The sequence below is a fragment of the Microcaecilia unicolor genome, chromosome 8, assembly GCF_901765095.1.
Source record: "Microcaecilia unicolor chromosome 8, aMicUni1.1, whole genome shotgun sequence".
NCBI classification, from domain to species: domain Eukaryota; kingdom Metazoa; phylum Chordata; class Amphibia; order Gymnophiona; family Siphonopidae; genus Microcaecilia; species Microcaecilia unicolor.
Genome location: NC_044038.1, coordinates 153192502 through 153214411, shown reverse-complemented (window position 1 = coordinate 153214411; position 21910 = coordinate 153192502). Strand labels below are relative to the sequence as shown.

Below are 21910 nucleotides of genomic sequence, written 5' to 3'. Positions count from 1 at the left end.
CTGTTCTAACAAGCATATAGTCTGAGCTATATTTTAACCAACACAGAATCAGCAACTAGACACTTTTGGCAAGGGTCCAAGTTAAAATGGCTTATGTTAATTTCAACCTACTTACAGAAATGAAGAAATATGAACTTAAGACATCAGTTTCTTTGGACCTTCTGACAAAAAGGTGTCCCACTGCCCCTGATTTCAAAAATGCACTACATTACCTGTCTGCTCCTGTACAGACTCCAAGATGCTGCTAACAGACACTTTAGGGTCTTCTCCCATTTTAATGTGGTTTCGGATTGCGAAAAGCAGGTCCAGGCTCACCAATAACTTGTTTCCCACATTAAAGAGACCTGTGGCACAGATTAATCATTTGTGCTTTTACAGTACTGCTATGGTATAGGGTTCTGTACATGATAAAGACAACACAAATAGGATTTAAAAAATCAGAATAGGTGAGTACAATTGAAAACTCCAACCAAAATCTGGTTATATGCTAAAAGCAGTGGTCCTCAACACAATCCTTAGGACATATCTAGCCAGTCTGGTTTTCAGGACATCTGCAAGGAATAGGCATGAGATATTTATCCAGTTAGTGGACTGAATATCGCCGCTAGCCAGATTAACACTGAGCACACCCTTACTCTACCCACAGATTGCCAACTCGCTATTCAGACAACACCAGGGCAGTGTGCAATGATTCTCAGTGACATTATCCAGATCACGCCACTGAAATTCAACGATGGGCCTTGGTCGTCGGAACTTCTCCGTTTAACAGGTGCTGCTACTCAGGGAAATGCTTGCTTATGCATTGTGTTCTTCAGACGAACTTGTGCTTGATATTCCTTTCTTTCATTATATCAGGCTAACAAGAGTACCGTTCGACTATTTTTTGTATTGAGGATGTGAGGAAGTGGAATTCGTTGCCCAAAGAGGTATGGCTTCACTTCTTCAGCTCCATAAATATTTGAAGGCTTTCCTTTTTGCCCAAACTTTTACGTTGGTTTAAAGCTGGGTGTTTAACTCCTTATTGTTTTAATGAATGATTTGTTTTAGTCAAGAATCTTTTAATGCATGTGTGTATATATACGTCTCCTTTTAAAATTATATTATGCCGGGAATTGGTAGGATTGTGCGGAATAGAAATTTTTTAAATAAATAAATGGTTTTGAAGATCAGGCCACTTGACACAGTATTAGCGTTATTTCCTACATAAATGTTGCGCAACATTCACTGCAAAGGAGTAACCTGTAACATTCCCTCCCAGAGCTCTTTTCTGACCTGTGTAGATATCAGTGAAGCTGTGCAGAGCCAGACACTGGGGATTCAGGCACACTTTCACCTGGGCTGTGACCATCTGCAAGCGGTTGGCTGTCAGGAGCCAGCAATCCTGTGGACTCGCAAGTGAACTACAAAAAGAAAGAAAGAACCACAATCTGTGAAGTGTGCTTTCTGTAATCCAAGTTCCTGCAGTGCTAGAATCCCACAAAATATATGACTTACTCCAAAAAGGGCAAATTTATGCATCGACTAAGGCAAACAGGCAAGGGAACCAGTCCATCTTATTAACTCGCTTTTTTCATATGTACATTGCTTCTTAGCTTTCGTTTCTTCATTGCCCTAATACACTTTGGGGGGTCAATACTCAACCGGTGGCAGTGAGGGGCCCTTTTACTAAGACACCTATGCGTGTCCAACGTGTGTCAAATTAGAACTACTGCCCGGCTAACGTGTGCCCCGAGCGGCAATTCTATTTTTGACGCGCATCCAAAATGTGCGGCAGAAAATAATTTCTATCACGTGGTGCTAACCTGGCGGTAATCGGCAGTGTACGCGCAATGACAATTACCACCCGGTTCATGCATGAGACCTTACCGTTATGTCAATGGGTGGCAGTAGGTCTCAGGCAAAAAATGGACGTGCGCTAATTTTAATTTTGCCGCACGTCCATTTTCAGCCAAAAAAAAGGCCTTTTTTTCCAATCTCACTGAAAAATGGATCTGCGCACGTCCAATACAAGTGCCTACACTAGCGCAGACCATTTTTTGGTGCATCTTAGTAAATGGGCTAGAGTGCTTGTTTAGCTGCTGCTGGCGTTATTCCTGGATATGCAATGCTGGGCTATGTCCGGGCACTAGAACTGAATATCCGGGTTTATGTAGCTGGCTATCTTTTACGCAGTTAAGTATTATATTATGTGACACTGCATAAAGACAGGGCTGACTTTTAAGTGGTCCGATATGACCACCTTAGTGGGCCTTTTACAAAGGTGCGCTAGCGTTTTTAGCACTCGCTAAAAATAACGCTAGAGATGCCCATATATTCCTATGTCTTCAATTCTGTACATTTCCCAAACACTATTCACTCTATTAAATTCATCAATCATATATTCTCACAGCATAGCTACTAATCATGGACAAACAAGCATTATTTTTGTTAAACGGGGATCTTCAGATTATCAAATGCTTCCACCATCCGGGAACCAAGCTCCAAACTGAAGATGGTGTTCCTTACATCTTCATTGATCAACTTGTGGAGAAATTTTTCAATTTTTTCTAAAACACTTTTTTCAATAAACTTTTCATTCACTTTAAGTGTTAATCTTCTTGAATTAATGTTTTTTTCTTTTCCACTGTCAACTTTGATATAAAGATATTACTTAGCTTAAAGCGATTAACAGCAGCAGTTTTTCTCCCAACTCAAACCTCTGCCGACATGGCCAGGTTTCGTTATACTTCTTCAGGGAAGAGGCTAGCATTTCTGTATTCGCTTCTGCGTATCGAGAAAAAATGGCTGCCATGTCAGCAGAGGGTTGAGTTGGGAGAAAAACTGCTGCTGTTAATCGCTTTAAGCTAAGTAATATTACTAACAATAGTTCTGCAAGTTCATTTCCTCAGCCAGCAAAGACCAGATTGAGCAGCAGAGGAGGAGGACATAGCTCAACTTGCTGCCACTCTCCTCCACCTCTTCCTACATTTAGATTAGCCCAAGATGGGAAAGCAACTTACAATGTGCCTCAGCCTCCACTTCCCTGCCCCAGCTCAGTTCAGCATGCAGTGGCCAGCAGTGCAGCACCTTTCCTATACTTGTGCCTATGGCTAAGGCCACAGGCTTACTATAACTCTGAAAAAGGTATCTGGAAACTAGAAAGATACATTTTAACAGTTGCTACTTGTAGCTGAAATCAGACTTGTTACTATAGAAGCCTTTGGGTCAAGGAGATAAAGGGTATGTAACCACCAAATCTGAGAGTGTCAACAAACAGCTTCCACTCGTGGTGTCACTAATTTACAGCTAAGAAACTTCACCTAAAGTTTACCTGATTCATGAATAACTAACATTCTCATTTAGCAGAACTGTGACAGGCATGGCAAAATCATATTCATTTTGATATTGGTAAATCAGTGGTTAACTTATAGCAAATATTATGAACTGTTCTGAAGTTCTGAGAGTAAAATACAGGACTACAAACACATCAGGATGAACCTTGACCCCTAACAGTGTGCACAATCTTGCGGTTGCCCCCACTCCCCCCCCATAGGGTGTGGAATTTTGGAACCTAAAGGATCCTTACTTTTCTGCTCCCTTGAAAAGGGGACTGCTACAAAGAAGGCAATGCATGGCTGGAGACTCATAGTAGTTTGACCAGGAGGTCTGCTCAATGGTGACCGTCTCCTCGCTCACATTGGACAAGATGAGCCTTGAGCTGTTCAGGTCATGGATCAGCGTGAAGACCTCAGTTAACTCAGACTCATTCTCAGGAACCTGCACAGTCTTTCTAAGCAGCTGAAGAGTGGACTGACGCTGAGTCTCCTTTTCAGATTGGCTCAGGGGGTTGTTGGGATTCCGCATCTCAGAAGCAGTAGAGGGAGAATCCTGGGAAGAACCATACAGAATGATTTCAGTTTCTTTTATTAGAAAGTACAGCTGTACCGAATAGGATACTTTACTATTCAGTCAAACATAAATAATGAAAAAAATATTATTCGGCCAAATATGAATAATGGGCATTGAGCTTTAACATAACAAATAATTAAAGAAGAAACATGACATCAGAGATCGTGTTTATTTCAGTAGGATTTAGCACAGTAGAGCCCTGGATTATTCGTATTCGAATTTAAATTACTATTCAGCCAAATACAAATAATGTATTTGGGGGCCGAATCTAATCGGTACAGCCCTATTAGAAAGTCCTTAATTGAATTATCCAATTGTAATACCTCCCATCCAAGAAAGTTGAACCCTTGATGGTAAGGAACCGGTCTAGAAATATTAATTCATAAAACAAAATTGGGGTTCTCACAGACTTTATATGTTTACAGTAGTTGTAATTCCAAACTACCATGGATCCAATGTTCACACAAATAAATTATGTAGAGTGGAACCTTCTTTTTCTAAAATCAGGTAATTATTTGCAAACATAATACAAAGTAATGGCTTTTTACTATGGCATTTAGCTGAGGCTTTATAGGTGGTTAGGGACAAGGGTCTCTGAGGATTGTTTGATGTAGCTTGCAGATTATTATTTTCTAACTCTGTTGTGAATCATCTTGTGTTTTGAAAATGAGACAGTATGAAAATGGATTAAACAGTAAGTAAAGAAATAAATAGTAAACTCATTATTTGAAATTGGACAAAGTTTCAACGTCAGCCTAAATAACTAATTTTTGAACCAAAGGTTCTCCACCCAGTCCTTGGGACATAACTATCCAGTCATAATTAAACTCTGGAATTCGTTGCCGGAGAACATGGTGAAGGCGGTTAGCTTAGCAGAGTTTAAAAAGGGGTTAGACAGTTTCCTAAAGGACAAGTCCATAAACCACTACTAAATGGACTTGGGAAAAATCCACAATTCCAGGAATAACATGTATAGAATGTTTGTATGTTTGGGAAGCTCGCCATGTGCCCTTGGCCTGGATTGGCCGCTGTCGTGGACAGGATGCTGGGCTCGATGGACCTTGGGTCTTTTCCCAGTGTGGCATTACTTATGTTTTCAGGATACCCACAATGAATATGCATAAGATTCATTTGCACATACTCCTTCCATTGTATGTAACTGTATTTCATGTATATTCATTATGGGTATTCTCAAAACCTGACCAGTAGGTGTGTCCCAAGGACTGGGTTAGAACCCCTGTTTTAGGCAAATCCTCTCTCCTCTCTTTAAAGGCAATTTGTTATTCTGAAACATCTTCTAAGTTCCTCTATCACTCTCCTAATTCAAGCCTTCGTGCTGTTTCAGGTTATATCAAGAGAAATTCTATTTCTTTCCAGTTCACTCTGCTGCTTAAAAGCAAACTTTAGCTAGAAGCCCCCATGTCCTACATTTATTTATTGGGATTTATTAACTGCCTTTATGAAGAGACTCACCTGAGGCTGTGTACAGCATTACAGCTTAACAGATTAAAGAGAAGTTTCTAGATGCCATAAACGACTGCTTCATGGAGCTGTTGGTACAGGATGCATCCAGAGGAAAAAGTACTTTAGATCTAGTCCTTATTGGTATGTAGGGACCTGATGCAAGGGGTAATGGTGATGGGGCCACAAGACAATATAGATCATAATGTGATCAAATCTGTTAACACTAGAATAAAGACACTAAAAGAATCTGCCGTCACTTAATTTTAGAAAGGGAAACTACAATAAAATGAGGAAATTTGATTTTTTTTTTAAACAGCAATTGCCAGGGTCAAACTTCTGCATGAGGCATTGATATTATTTAAAAGGGACATTTTAGAAGCCCACATAAAACATATTTCAAGCATTAAAAAAGTTTGAAAGAAAGCTAAATGATGGCCAGTGGGATTTAATGTGAGGTGCAAATGGCAATGAAAGCCAAATGAACATTTTAAAAAACAAAACAGACCCTAATAAAGATAATAGAGATAAGCACAAGCACTAGCAAGTTAGATTTAAAAAAATTAATAATGTAGGCTGAAAACAAGCTTGCTGTAGAGCCAAGAACTAATGTTAAAAATTTTCTGAAGTGCATCTGAAGCAAAAAAACCCATGAACGAGTTAGTTGGACTGCTGGATGATTAAGGGGTAAAAGGAGTGCTCAGGGAGGATACAGGAATAGCAAAAAAACTAAGGGCCCCATTTACTAAGCCGCACTATAGGCGTGCTAGCGTTTTTAGCACGCACTAATGCTAGACATATCTACAGGAATACATGGAGGCATATTTTCAAAGCACTTAGCCTTCCAAAGTTCCATAGAAACCTATGGAACTTTGGAAGACTAAGTGCTTTGAAAATATGTCTCATGGTGATCTTAGCATTTAGCACACTTTAGTAAACAGTGCCCTAAATAATTTCTTTGCCTTGATTTTTACTTTGAAAGCTGGGAATCAAACCAGCACAGAAAAACCTTCTTCAATGGTGATGATCTGGAGCAACTAAAGCATATCACTTTAAGCCCGGCAGATGTGACAGAACAACTTGACAAACTCAAGAGCAACAAATCATTCACTCTAGTCCTAAAACAGCTCCAACATGTAATTGCAAACTTGCTATTTGTAATCGGTGAGAACGGGACAGTGGCCATGTGACACCAATTTTTAAAAAGGACTCCCTGGGTGATCCAGGAAATTATAGACCTGTGAGCCTGACATCTGGCCAGACAAAATGGTTGAAGGTATACTAAAAAAAACCCAAAGCAATTATTGGCCATACAGAGACAGTTTAATGGGAACAAGTCAGCATGGGTTGGACAAAGGCAAGTCTTATCTTACCAATTAGAATGTTTTTTAAGGTGTCAAGAAACAAATGGATAGTGCTGAACCAGGTGATTTTCAGTAGATGTCTGACAAAGTCCCTCATGAATAAAAGGGATATGGTATAGGAAGCAATGCTCTTTTGTGGATTGCAAACTAGTTAAAAGACAGGAAACGTCAAGCAGGACTGAATGGTCAAATGTCTACATGGAAAAAGGCCACTAAAGGAGTGCCCCAAGGATCCATATTAGAACCTTTACTGTTTAACATATTTATAAATTATCTGGAGATAGGAACAATGAGTGAGGTGATCAAATTTGTTAAAACTGCTGGAGATATGCTCTGTTTATTTTGAAAATCTCAATAAAAATGAAAAACTGCTTAAGAATTGAGAGGACTTGCAGAAGGATCTTGTGAGATTAGGAGACTAATCTAAATGGCAGACGACAATATCAGGGCAATTCTTTTAACAAAGTGCCTATAAAGTAACCTAGGGGTATCTTTACTAAGGCACACTAGCATTTTTAACACACCTATAAAGTTAAGGCACGTTAAACGCTAACGCGCCAATACATTCCTATAGGCACATTAGTGTTTAATGCGCGTTAAAAACACTAACGCACCTATAGCTTGCCTTTGTAAACACAGGCGCTAGTGTGGTATATACATATAAACGTTAGGCATGAGCATTTACCCCAGCCATAGACCACATGTAAATGCTGGCGCTTAAATGTTGGAGGTATGTATGTAACTTACAGTATTCTGTAAATTATGCATGTACGTCTTTGTCCCACCCCAGCTCCATTCATGTGAATGCCCCCTTGCAGATATGTACTATGTAGATAAACGTGTATTTATTGCTGAGATTTTCAACCTTTTTTGACTCACGACACACACAGAGCTAAAATGATCAAGGCACATCCCCACATGTGATCCAGCATTTTACCTCCCTCCACCCCCCCCCCCCCCCCCAACCGACATGGTCCAGCATTTTACTTTCTTCCTCCCTACCCCACATCCACACATGGTCCAGTATTTTATCTTCTCTCCCCCCCCCCCCCCCCCCCAAAAAAAAATAGTCCAGCATTTACCTTCTCTTTCCCACCTCCACCAATAATCCAGGATCTCTCCTTCTGGTCCAATCTCCAGCCAGTGATTAGGCATCTCCCCTTGTCTCTCTTGAAACCCAGCCTCCCCCCACAACCCCATGTACCTTTAAAAAGTTTTCTTGTCTCTAGCGGCAGCGGATCATATAGTCTGCTCACGCCAACCCCGGAGCCTTCTCTCTGATGCTTCCCACTTATGTGGAAGCAGGAAGTTACATCACAGAGAAGGCTTCAGGGCACACCTACAGACTAGCCATGGCACACTGGTTGAAAAATGCTATAGAATAGTGCTTAGGGGAAGTTAAAAGTAATTTTTAGGGGTGGGAGTTTACGGGTTCTAGTTTTGGGGTGAGGCAATTTGCAGAATGGTGGGGCCCTTGAAAGGAGTAGTTTTTAAAAGTGGGGCACTTGGGGTAAGGTAATTTTTGGAGGTGCTGAAGTTTATGTGGGGGTGGTATAGCAATTGCGGGTGCATATTTCTTTGTTGAGGGGAAGTTGTGAGGGTTATTTTTGTGAGGATGGGGATGCTTTGTGGGGAAATTCGACAGCTGTGGGGCTAGTGTTTGGGTATAGGGCAGTTTGCATGGTGGAGGGTCAGTTGTAAAGAGCAGTTTTAGGGGTGGGCAATTTGTAGTACATTAGGGCAGTAAGGGGTAGTTTGGGAGGCTGAGTTTGTAGGAGAGTAATTTTTGTAGGTTATGCAGTTTGCAGAGTGGTGAGGAAGTATTATTTGGATATGGGGGTCAGAGGGTTTTTTTTTTGTGTGGCGCAATTAGCAGTATGGTGGGGACAGTTTCAGGAGAGGTAGATTTTCCGGGTTGGGGCAGTTTGTGGGATGATGCAGCATTACTTGGGGTAGTTTGGGGAGTGAGGTGGTATAGAAGCAGTTTGCAGTGTTTTGGGAAGATTTCAGGGGGTGGTTTTGGGGAGTGGGGCAGTTGAAATGAAGTATTTTTAGGGGGTGTGACAGTTTGAAGTGGTAATTCTTGGGGATGGGGCAGTTTGCAAGGGGTCAGGGCAATTATAAGGAGGTAATTCAGGGGGTGGGGCAGTTACAGTATGGAGGTTGCAGTAATTTCTTGCATTGTGTCTGTCTCTCCCAAGTTACCTTGCTTAGTCAGGCTTTAAACACGTTGCTTTTTCATTAATATTTGCTTTAAGATGTATTGATGTCAGAAACTTTGTTGTATTTCTTGTGTGAGAACTGCAATCTTGGTCAACGTTTTATTTTAAGCCGCCTTGAGCTTTATCGGTTAAGTGGCCTATAAACGACCATGTTAACATAAATTAAATCTGGCAAGATCCCAAAACAGTAAAACAGATTTTATGCTGCTTGTCCCAGGAATAAGCAGTGGATTTTCCCCAGTCCATCTTAATAAGAGTTTATGGACTTTTCTTTTGGGAACGTGTCCTAACTTTTTTTTTAAACCCTACTATGCTAACTGCTTTTACCACATTCTCTGGCAATGAATTCCACAGTTCAATTACATGTAGTGTGAAGAAATATTTTCTGTGATTTGTTCTAAATGTACTACTTGGTAACTTAAGTCTCCTTTTACTAAGCCGCGCTAGTGATTCCTGGTGCGGCAAATGCAACGAAGCTTCATCGCATTTGCCGCACAAGACTCACTAGCGCAGCTTAGTAAAAGGAGACCTTAATTGCATGCCCCCTAGTCCTTGCACTTTTGGAAAGAGTAAACAAGCAATCACCTCTACCCATTCTACTTCACTCAGGATTTTCTAGATCTTTTCACAGAGGTTGGTCCATACCCCTAATCCTCTTTGCTGATGTTCTCCTAAATTTAGAGAACATAAGAACAGCCATACTGGGTCAGACCAATGGTCCATCTAGCCCCCTGCTTCCAACAGTGGCTAATCCATGCTGGAAGTCATATTTCAGACAGATTAAAATCCCAAACCTGTGTTTGTGAAGCCTTTAATTGACAATAATTTTACTGTGCAAGTACTGGCCTTAAGGTCTTATGCCATAGATAAACCTTGCATCAGTTCAAAATTGTCCAGTTGTAGCTTTAAGATGCCAATTTGTTCAAAATTTCTTAACACATATGATTTTAACTAAGATGGTAATTAAAATAAATAGTTTATGGTACATATGTAAGAGCAAACATTTAGGGTCTCTTTTACTAAACCACACTAGCAATTCCTGGCAAGACAAATATGCTGCAGCCTGTTCATTTTGAAAGGGCTGCATTGCATTTGCCACGCGGGAATCGCTAGCGCGGTTTAGTAAAAGAGGCATAAGATTTTCATATCTTCAAGCAAAGACCATGAGAAGACAACACAATTTCATAATAAATCACATTTTTTTTTACTTTACCAGGAAAGCATCACAGAAAACACCAAAATGACTTGGATATAATTTAGAAACATTTTCTACCAGAAAAATTAAAATGCAGTTATTTTATAACTGAATGGATGGGCTATTCAGAGGCACCTTAACAAACTAATATATATTTCCTCCACAAACAGAAAATGTGGTGGTTTCAATAAAAAATTATTTATACATTTTTACTATACAATACTAGCAAAACATTCTTACAAATCCAATATATATAAAATAACTAGTCAGCTTCAGAAATTTTAAACACACAAACACAATAAGAAATCAAACATTTTCCACAGATTTTTTATTTCCCCCCCAAAAAATGCTTATGCAAAACTCCACAAATATCACATAACATCATTAAGTCTTGCAATTTATGCAACTTATTGCTTCACATGTTTTTCCTTTTTGGCCCAGCAGATTGTTTCTGCTCCACTGGGTTTCCACCTCCATTGGGTTACGCTACCCTAAGTCTTCATTTACAACTACCTGGTATATTCTATTTTGTAGATGTAGCTAAGAGAAACGCTGCCCATCACTGGTCTTGGGGACTGTGAAGTACTACAAGGATCGTTGTGTGCGTACAGAGTTAAGTACTGTTTTCAATTCAATAGCACAGGATCTGTGTGCATTTTGCAATGTTTGCCTTGAAGATGAATGCGGAAATGATGTTAACATTAAAGGTGTATTGCACTGATTTTGGACGTTACACACTAGTGTTGAAGATAGAAGAAAATTTCAAAAAGTTTAAAAGTTTTTGATTAGGCTGGGAAGGTTTTTGAGCCGATGACGAAGAGTAGATCCTTGTGATCATTCTAAGCTCTACAAGTTTGTTGGTTTGGAGCTCTTTGAGGCTTTTCCTTCCTTTAATTCCTTTGATCATTTACTACAATTATATCTGTAATATTAAGTGGATCATAATATAGTTTTTTTGGTTATCATTTTATGTGATTTGTATGATTCCACATCCATTTGATTGTTTTAGTGTACTCTATTTCTATCAACATTCCTTCCAATTCTATCCCGCCACTGCAGTGACAGCAAACCTATATCTTCTAGAACCAGTACTGCGGTCTTGTCCAACCTGTGGCCCACGGGTCAAAACCTGGCCCACCAACTTAATTTTTCTGGACCACAGAAGCTCAACAGAAACACAGATGCCGGCAGATGAGCTATGTATAGGAATATTGTTTACGAGTGTAATAATATGTTGGAATATCAATAAAAAGGAACACAGATGCATCGGAAGTTTGGGTTGGTCCTGCGGTTTCAAGTCTTGCAAGACTTGATACCACAAGACCAACCCAAACTTCAGGCTCTGTGTGGCTCAAGCTCGCAGTTAGAGGAGTTGCAACAGGGAAACAGTGATCCAGGGATCTCGCCGGAGGACTTTGCAGCTCAAGCCATGTGAGGCATAATGAGTCCAACTAAAACAAAAGAGGACTATTCATTTGGGGGTTTTCAGCTTTTTCTTCTTCTGCTAATTTATGTTCAACTAATATAAAAATGAACCAAAGATGGGTGAAGGTGGGGGGAGGGGCACACAGAGAGAAAGAGAGAATGGGTGAAGGTCGGGGCACATATGACAGAGAAAGAAAGAGAGAAAGAATGGATGAAGGCAGAGGAGCATATATGAGAGAGAATGGATGAAGGGAGGAGGCACATATGAGAGAGAGAGAGAATGCATGAATGCAGGGGAAACACATAAGAGAGAGAGAGAGAATAAGTGAAGGTGGGAGGGAGCACATATGTGATTCTCAGAAAGACAGCATGAGTAAACTTGTGCACATGTGATTTGGCTCTACAAATGATCGAAAATATAAAATGTGAACAACCCTACAGTACTGTTATTAGGTGTCGCTGTTGTGAAATATCTCAAACATCCCCACCCCCCTTACCATGGGCTGCACCATTCCCGGTCCCTGCTGGCCCAAGAAGCTAAAGCCAAAATGTAACTAGGATTTGAGCCAAGATCTTCTACATGCAGCACTGCCACAGCATTGCTTTAGATTTGGGGCAATTTATAAACTCGACTCAGAGCTCGCAAACTCAGACTCGATTATATTGTGTTTTTTAGATGAACAGTCCAGATATTTTTAGCTGCACAAAAAGGGAGGAAAATTATCAGCAGGGCTTTTCTTGCATAAATGCATAGAAGATGCGTCTCTTTCAACTGAAAGGAATCTATGGAACAAGGGGGAAGTGGAAGAAAGTGAAAGAAAATATACTTAGTAGTAATCTAAGGAAACATTTCTTTATGAAAAGCATGGTGAAACAGAGGGGTGGAGACAAAGACTACACCTGAATTCAAGAAAGCAACCAGGATCTTTAATGGAGGAGAAAGGATTGCAAAGTTTAACAACTGGTATGGATGGACAGACTGGATAGACTGTATAGTCTTTTATCTGTCATCATTTTTCTCTGTTTCTATAGTTAAGTTGTAGAATACTGGCAGCCTGGAAAATAAGGATTTTTTTATTTTTTTTTGCTAGGAATCCTGGAGCTCGTTTGTTAGGGACAGCACAGCTAACAGAGTCTGACCACATTTTCAGATAGCGCTACTGCTGCAAGTGGTCTGGCTTCTATTCCTGGGCTTGTCTCCTGCTTTCCGGGCTGGCTGAGGAAGCTGTGAAGGTACTGGGTGGGGGATAGAATTTATTTTCTTTCTTTTTCTTTTTAAATCTAACAAGAAGTTTGTATTGAACTACTCAAAACATGTACAGAACAGATAATCACAATGTGACATAATAATGGCAAGTATATAACATTACAATTTCAACTTTATAAACCTCCCAAATTCCATTTGCTTATAACGGATACGAAAATAAAGAAAAATAACAAGGAGATCATTCCATGTACAAGAAACATAAGTCAGCAGGCCTTGAGAATGAGCTCTACTCACGCAAAAAAAACTCAAATTCCACAAAGAATACCACATTTTTTCCCAGAGTCCAACAGTTTATGTCTAATAGCAGTTAATGTTTCTCCATCTTATAAAACATAAGGCAATTTGGCCCACTACTTAAGCAAGGAAGGTACACCTAGATCTTTCCAGGCTGCTGCCAACATCACCTTGGCTAATTGTAGCCCACCAAATGAAAAAATGTGGGGACTAACATTCAATACATACTAACAAAATGTCCCAAACATTTGAATTTACACCACAGATTTTCTATAACTGCAATACCACCTCAGTTTATTCAATTTTTTTATGGGGATCATCAGATCTAATGCATCTCACACCATATAAAAAGCCTTGTTCTTTCTTCACAGAAAAAAATGGTTGTGGTGCAAATCTTCAAAAGATCACCCTTCTTTTCTAAATTTCTCTTAACTTTTGTTGTTATTTTACATATTTTAGTATATAACAAAAGAGAGGGAACGAAGTACAAACTAAAGTCTAAACAAAAAAAAACAGCACCACGGGCCTTTAAAAATGGAACACAGTTCTTTAATGAATGAGCCTTGACAAAAAGACCCCACACGGGCCGTGTTTCGGTGACTAGCACCTGCGTCAGGGGTCCCCACGTCTCATATAGTAAAAGCTACAAAGCACCAAGGCACTTTCACTTTCTGTATCCAAATGGGCCTTTTTAATTACTGATTTAGGGTAACCTCTTTCCATGGATGTTTGAAAATCAAGCAGCTATGTTGATGCAGCGTTTTATGGAAAGAGGTTACCCTAAATCAGTAATTTAAAAGGCCTATTTAAGAGCTAAATTCTCGAATAGGGACCTATTGTTACAATATCGGCCTAAAGATCCAGATGACAAATTGACTATGGTACTCCCTTATTCTCATCTAAGTGCCAAGATTATTGAAAGTATTCATCGGCTGGCAAATTTTGCAGATCTATGAATGTTTTTCAGATCATCCAATAAGTGCGTTTACTCGCAGTAAAACTATTGGTGAATTGTTATCATATAAAAGATTTGATTATGAAATCAGTAGTACTGCTACATTGGGACATGCAAAATGTGCCTCATGCCAATGGTGTGAAACCACGATTGAGGGGCCGGTTTGGAAATATTCGGATACAGCGTGTCCTATTTATGCAAGATCCTGTACAAATTGTCTCTCTAAAAATGTGGTGTATGCTATAATCTGCCCTTGTCAAAAGATCTACGTAGGCAGATCAAGTAGACCTATAAAAGCACGTTTAAATGAGCACAAATCCCGAATTAAAAATCAAGTAATGTCAGCCCCAATAGTACAACATTGGCTGGACTATCAGCATTCCCTTACAGACATTAGATGGAGAATTATTGATCATATACGTGTAGGGTGGGAGGGTGGTAATATTGCTCAGCTATTAAACTTCAAAGAGCAACGCTGGATTTTTCAACTTAAGACTCTCGAGCCTGTAGGGCTTAATTCTGAAATAGACTGGTGGTCCTTGCTCTGATGGGATTGGCTGAAATTGTTTCTGTCTTGCATCCAATCCTGGGCTTTGTTTTGGATCAGCTGTAGCCTATTAAAAGCTGGTTTCCGCACTGAGATGCTGCGGCCATTTTCTTTTTGCAGGAGTATCTGAAGCATGTTATGGTAAAGAACTGCGATGCACTTTATCACTATTTACTTTATATTGTATGCCTTTACTGCGATGCACTTTATCACTATTTACTTTATATTGTATGCCTTTTTTTTGGATAAAGTGTATGATGTGTTTTTTTGTAGAGAGCCTCTTCCTTGAAAAAGCTTATTGCGAAACCTGGCCACGTTGGTGGAGGTTCTCCTGTGTTTGAAAGCTGCCGTTTTTCAAAGATAAGTTTGTGCTAAAATGCACTTTTGTTATAGCAAAACAATGCTGTTATACTGCACAGTCATGGCATACTAAAATATGTCACAAAAAACGTTCTTCCTTTAAAATATTTAATTTCTTTTATTACAATACATATCTCTCTATATAAAACGCACCTCCAACTTTCTAATGAAGCCTCTCTTAGCAAAGTGAAGGGGGTGAGATCGCATTGTGTCTGCCCCGCCCACGCGTCAAACGTGATGACGTCGAGGGCGGAGCAATGACACTCAACCAATCGCATCGCTCGGCAGCGAAGCGTCAGGGAAGGAGGTGGCGCTCCTGACGTCTAGCCTTCCCTTCCATGTGTTCCGCCTTCTTCTGACGTCAAGGATGACGTCAAAAGAAGGCGGAACACAGCGATGGGAAACCTACACGTCGGGAGCACCGCCTCCTTCCCTGACGCTTCGCTGCTGGAACCGCCACGGAGGTAAATTTAAAAACAAGAAAAAAACAAAAACACGCATGTTGGGAGGAGAGAAGAGGGTGGCCAGTAAAATACAACAATGGGAGCGGGAGGGCAGGGGAGAAACGACAGCATGGATGCGAAGGGGGGGGGGGGGAGAGAAGAGGGCGGGCCAGGCTGGCACATGGGAGAGAGAGGAGCATGGATGCGAGGAGGGGTCATGGAAGGGAGAGAGGGGACTTGCTGGAAAAGGATGAATGGAGGCGGCAGGGGACAGAGGACCATGGATGGGCATGGATTGGGAGGGCAGGGCTCAGGGAGAGAGGGCAATTGCTGGAAAGGGATGAATGGAGGCGGCAGGGGACAGAGGAGCATGGATGGCCATGGATTGGGAGGGCAGGACTCAGGGAGAGAGGGGAATTGCTGGATAGGGATGAATGGAGGGGACAGATGGCCATGGATGGATATGGATTGCAGGGCAGGCCTCAGGGAGAGAGGGGTATTGCTGGATAGGGATGAATGGAGGGGCCAGGTGACAAAGGACCATGGATGGGCATGGATTGGAAGGGCAGGACTCAGGGAGAGGTGAATTGCTGGATAGGGATGAATGGAGGGGACAGATGGCCATGGATGCATATGGATTGCAGGGCAGGCCTCAGGGAGAGAGCGGAATTGCTGGATAGGGATGAATGGAGGGGCCAGGTGACAGAGGAGCATGGATTGGACTCACACTTTCACTCTGACTCTCAAACAGTCACTCTCACATACACTCTCCCAAACATACACACTCCGAGGAAAACCTTGCTAGCGCCCGTTTCATTTGTGTCAGAAACGGGCCTTTTTTACTAGTATCATATAAAACAACTTATGCTATGCAAGTTCCGGAACTCGCCCAGTCACACCCTTCACTTCACCACCCATTCACATAAACCTTGTGTTTAGTCATTTAAGTTGCTGAGATGCTCACAGAGGGTCCTGTGCTGGACTCTGGATTCCTAAGGGAAATGTTCCTCCTGAAGAAGGAGTGTTCGAAATGCGGTCTCGCATAGAGGAACAAAAGAGAGAAGGTGTGAAGAGTTAGAAGATGCTTAAAGTCTGGAAACAGTATGTAAATTCCAGGAACCCCTTGACACACTGCACTGATTCACTCTGCTGAAATAACACTACTCCAAGAAGAGTGCTGGAGAGACTTTGTTGTGAACATTGTGCTCCTGTTTGATGTGATTTAGAAGATTTTCATGATTTATAAGGACTATAATTTGAACCTTTAAGGACAATATCTAAGACACAAGTGGAAGATTTGAAATTGAGGAAACAACAATTGGGGAGCATGTACACAGTTTGTGGATATATAGAAATGTGTCCACACAAGGTTTATGTGAATGGGTGGTGAAGTGAAGGTTGTGACTGGGCGAGTTCCGGAACTTGCATAGCATAAGTTGTTTTATATGATATATGTATTGTAATAAAAGAAATTAAATATTTTAAAGGAAGAACATTTTTTGTGATATAGTTTTGGGATCTGTTCTTCTAGCTTAAATATTTATCCCCAGTAATATATACTAAAATATATAAAATAACAACAAAAGTAAAGAGAAATTTAGAAAAGAAGGGTGATCTTATGAAGATTTGCACCACAACCATTTTTTTCTGTGAAGAAAGAACAAGGCTGTTCATATGGTGTGAGATGCATTAGATCTGATGATCCCCATAAAAAATTGAATAAACTGAGGTGGTATTGCAGTTATAGAAAATCTGTGGCGTCAATTCAAATGTTTGGGACATTTTGTTAGTATGTAACATCACCTTGGCAGCATTCAACAAATGTCTAATCAAAGCAATTTGTGAGATACGGAACCCTGGAATTTCCCTGTTAAGAAAATAAAAGATCTCAGGATCCGAAGGAACCCACAGGATCTGAAGTCGGGCACGCTTCCAGAAAGCTCTCTTCTTTAGACGTGTCCTCCAAATGTGCCCTAAAGTACCCTTATGGCCACATCCCCACCAACAGTCAGCCCGAGAGTACCAGCAACTCTTTGGGATCTTGCAATGTATTTGCGATCTAGATTGGCCACTGTTGGAAGCAGGATACTAGGCCAGATAGACCATTGGTCTGACCCGGTATGGCTATTCTTATACTCTTATCATCTGGGGTCAAATACCAACAGTACATAATCTTGACATTATTTTCTTTAACATTTGAAGCAACTGCAATTTTAGTCAGCAAATTCTCTATAGAATCCCATTCAACAGCAGTAAATGCTGTGCAAAGCCACGCTCAAAGGAATTTCAATCAATAGGCAACCATGACATCTAAAGATCTGACTGCACTCACACTGGTTTCTGAAGGAGTTGAGATCGAATGCCTTAGACAAAGACTGGTTACAGAAGCTGAGGAGGAGGTTTTAGCAGAAGAAAAATCCATGGCAGTCACAAATGAAGGCTGATGGCACTGTAGACAATGTCAGCAGGATAAAAACCTAACTAAATAAATAAAAGAAAAGAACTCACAAGAGACTGAGTTATTTTCTCCTCTCTCTCTTTGGCAAGGCTGTAACCACAAATGGGACAGACTCGTGGCTTATGTCTGTTTGTATACACATAGCTACATGAAGGATTCTTGCACTTCCCCCGGCCTCTTGAGGTTGCCAAGCCTAAGTTCTGCAGGACAGAGGAAGTCTTCAATTAGAGGCAGCAGATATAAACACACAAACAAATGCATATATTTATGGTCATTTCAAAATATCACTGTGCCCCATGGCTTTCAGTCAGAAAAAATAAAGGGGTCCCTTTACTAAGCTACTGTAGGCTTTATGCAAGTGCTCAAATGAGACTACCGCCAGGCCAGCTTGGCGGTAATTTCAGACTTGGCAGGGCGCTCAAAACATGTGACTGAATTATTTATTTCCTCCTACAAGCGCTGGTTCCAGCGGTAATCGGCACTTGGAATGAGCCGACCAGTCACCGTGCACATAGCACGTGAGCCTTTACCACTAGATGAATGGGTGGCGTTAAGAGCTCAGGCTGGTTTTGGGTGCCCGTTGGTTTCATTTTTACCGCAGGCCCTTTTTCCGTTCCATTAAAAAAAAAAATCCATTTTTTGTAGTTGCAGTACAAACTGGCCCGGCACATGCCCAATACATGCAACTACACTACCGCAGGCACTTTTTACCGCGGCTTAGTAAAAGGGCCCCAAAATGTGTTCTTAAATAACATTTTAGTTGTGATGGATGAGGCAGAGCCACTAATGAGCAATAGCATTTATAACCCTGGAGTATGGCTACATTTGAGGACGTCAACTGCACAAGAAATGATGGTAATTCCATGGGCAGGGTTTTTACAATTGCATGTTTTGTGAATGCTTCATCCTTATTTCTCCTAAAGGTTTTGCTGCTTAACAAAACTAGACTATGTGATTCAGGCAATTTGCTGCCTGAAGCTAAAGATGAGGTGGTGATCGTGATCCCACCCCCCAACTGAAGTGCACAAAAGGGGTGGAGGGGCTTCCTCAGCGCCCAGATAAGAGAGCCGAGGATCCCCTCACTCACAACACTGCTTATATGCAGTTGCCCCAACTATAAGCTGTTCTATGGTTCCAGTCTTTGCTTTTTGAACATACATTCTGCATACAAAGAAATCCCCTCCTCCAACAATTCACCCTAAAAAATGTTTTTGATTCTGGTGTCATCTTAGTAACACCAAAAAAAACCTGCTCAGGACCAACATAATGTGAAGTAATGCAAAAACCATACAAAAAACAAGTCACTCACAACCTACAGAGCAAGTTGACCACCCCATAACAGCATTTGCATACAAACCTTTTATCACAAGAACCTAACTAGGGAAAGGCAGCACTGTAAAAATTGCACTGTGCCCTAGAATATAAATACACCTATTGGAAAAATTAAACTAGACATAAAAACATAACTCCCGTTATGCAAAGGCATTTAACCGGCCAGGATCAGCACCTGGCCAGTTAAATGCCACATAGCTGGCTATCTGCTGATATTCAACAGGACATGGCCGATCATATCCCGCTGAATATTGCCAGTTAGCAGCTAGCGGATAGCCGGTTATATCGGGCGATATAACCGGCCATCCTCCAATTTCGACACATTGCTGCTTAACTTTAGAAGCTATATCTGGCCGTATGCAAAGCAGTCCTATCTTTGGCCAGTATGACTTTGACCAGCCAGCACTGAATATCAGCTTGGCTGGTCAATGTCAAACCGACCAAAAGTAAACCGTATATTTAACGCCAGTCACCGACAACCCAGATAGGATCACCCAAACCACAGGCGTTCCACAAATACTTTATTGATCCAGAAATATGGTCCGACTTGAGTGTATAAAAGTAGCAACGATCTGATGTGGTCATATTAGGCAGAATTGCCTATCTCAAGGGACTAAAACTGTTAAGATACAGTCAGTAAAGACAAAAATCAGCAACTGAATATCACATTTAAGTTAAGGAACTACCATACTGGCTTCTCACTTTTGGTGCTACTTTTCACGAGACGCCGGTATGGCAATTCTTTATCCTAAATGTCATATTATAAATGTTCAATCGGTTGTTAACAAAGCTGTAAGTATTAAAGACTGGATAACTGATGCTCAATTTGATTTTGTTATAATTTCTGAAATTTGGCTACACGCAAAAGACGATCTTATTATTCTACATGTATGCTCACCCAGTTATTCCGTTCTTGATTTCCCTAGAGCTAAGAAAAAGGGGTGGTGGAGGAGTGGCCTAGTGGTTAGGGTGGTAGACTTTGGTCCTGGGGAACTGAGGAACTGAGTTTGATTCCCACTTCAGGCACAGGCAGCTCCTTGTGACTCTGGGCAAGTCACTTAACCCTCCATTGCCCCATGTAAGCCGCATTGAGCCTGCCATGAGTGGGAAAGCGCGGGGTACAAATGTAACAAAAAATAAAATAAAATCATCTATAAATCTTTATTTGAGGTAAAAACAATTTCTGAATCCAAATCTCTTAATCTGGAAACTGCTACTTCTGTATCTTGCGATTCTTTATTTAAGCCTACCTGCCTTTTAATGTTATATCATCCTCCTAATTGTTGGAACTTAGTTGAGGATGATCTTACCGAATTCATCTCCAACATATTTATTAATGATAATATCGTTATGGTTGGAGATGTTAATTTACATCTTGAAAACATTACCAACCAATATACCGGGAATTTCCTAGAATTCCTTAATGTTTGGTAATTCTCGCTTTTCAACGGAACATCCTCTCATGTTAAAAGTCATCAATTAGATATATTAGCAACTAAATTTACAAACCCAACTATTTTTTCATCTTAGATGTTCACTGGACCCCAATACCTTGGTCAGATCACAGTAGTCTCTTTAAAAAAATTTTTTTTTTTTTGTTACATTTGTACCCCGCGCTTTCCCACTCATGGCAGGCTCAATGCGGCTTACATGGGGCAATGGAGGGTTAAGTGACTTGCCCAGAGTCACAGGGAGCTGCCTGTGCCTGAAGTGGGAATCGAACTCAGTTCCTCAGTTCCCCAGGACCAAAGTCCACCACCCTAACCACTAGGCCACTCCTCCACTTGCACTGGAAGGAAATTAATTGTCATTCCAAATCCCAAATCCCAAGATTTGTTACATTTGTTTAAAACTAGATGTAAAATTGACCTTTTAAAATTCTGGTCCAATGAGTCATTCAGTGCATTACTTACCTCAAACCCTTCCCTGAATTTCATTCAGCAATGGAATGATACTTGTAAAGCAGTCCTTGATGTTATTGCACCTGTGACTGTCAAATCTCATCCGAAAAGATTATTTCCTGGGTTCAATAATGATCTTTTACAAATGAAACGTAAAAGCAAGACAGGAGAGAGTTTGGGCTAAGGACAAATCCACTGAACAATGGATCGCTTGGAAATTGTTTTTGAAAATCTACAAAGGTAGAATCTCCAAAGCAAAACCCTCCTACTATTCCAAATTCATTGGTGATACAGTAGTCAACTCGAGGAAAATTGATTTAATAGTTTATTGGACACTCAACTAATAGCCAATTCAGCCGATCCCACACCTACTGCCGACCACTTGGCTACTTATTTTAAACAGAAAATAGCTAAAATCAGACTAGAACTTAACAATACTCCTTTTATCTTGTTATGTTGTGAAATAGAAGTGAATTTACAGTAACAATCTATAGACTATTTCCTCTATTTACATGATCCTTTACTGCCTGATTCTCAAGCAGATAGAATCTGGTCTGATTTTCATCCAATCACTACTGATCAGGTCAATCATGAGTTACGCAAATTCACATTGTCTGCTTGACACTTGCCCTTATCTCCTCAAGTCAGCTCCTAATTTATTCTTACATCATTTGCACTCAGTGGTGTGCTGGTAAATTTTTAACAACAGGCTCTTTCCCCGGTCCACCTCGGCGCCCCCCCCCCCCCACCTCTGCGCCCCCCCAAAATTGCACAGCTGGCTATAGCCGGGGGGGGGGGGGGGGGGGCAATGCATTACTCTCTCCAGGAAACAAAAATTAAATGATCCCAGGTTCCAAT

The 21910-nt window shown here is 40.8% G+C and overlaps 1 protein-coding gene across 2 annotated transcripts in view; it reads right to left on the bottom strand.

Annotated features, from left to right (window-relative positions):
* HMGXB3 (HMG-box containing 3) overlaps window positions 1-21910 on the bottom strand; it is a 115196-nt gene that overhangs the window by 22327 nt on the left and 70959 nt on the right. For both annotated transcript variants that reach the window (XM_030212274.1, XM_030212273.1), the window contains exons 11-14: window positions 17870-18019; window positions 3566-3867; window positions 1273-1400; window positions 213-344 (exon numbers count right to left, since the gene is read on the bottom strand). In XM_030212274.1, the coding sequence (XP_030068134.1) occupies window positions 213-344; window positions 1273-1400; window positions 3566-3867; window positions 17870-18019 (712 nt within the window). The remainder of the gene's footprint in view (window positions 1-212; window positions 345-1272; window positions 1401-3565; window positions 3868-17869; window positions 18020-21910) is intronic.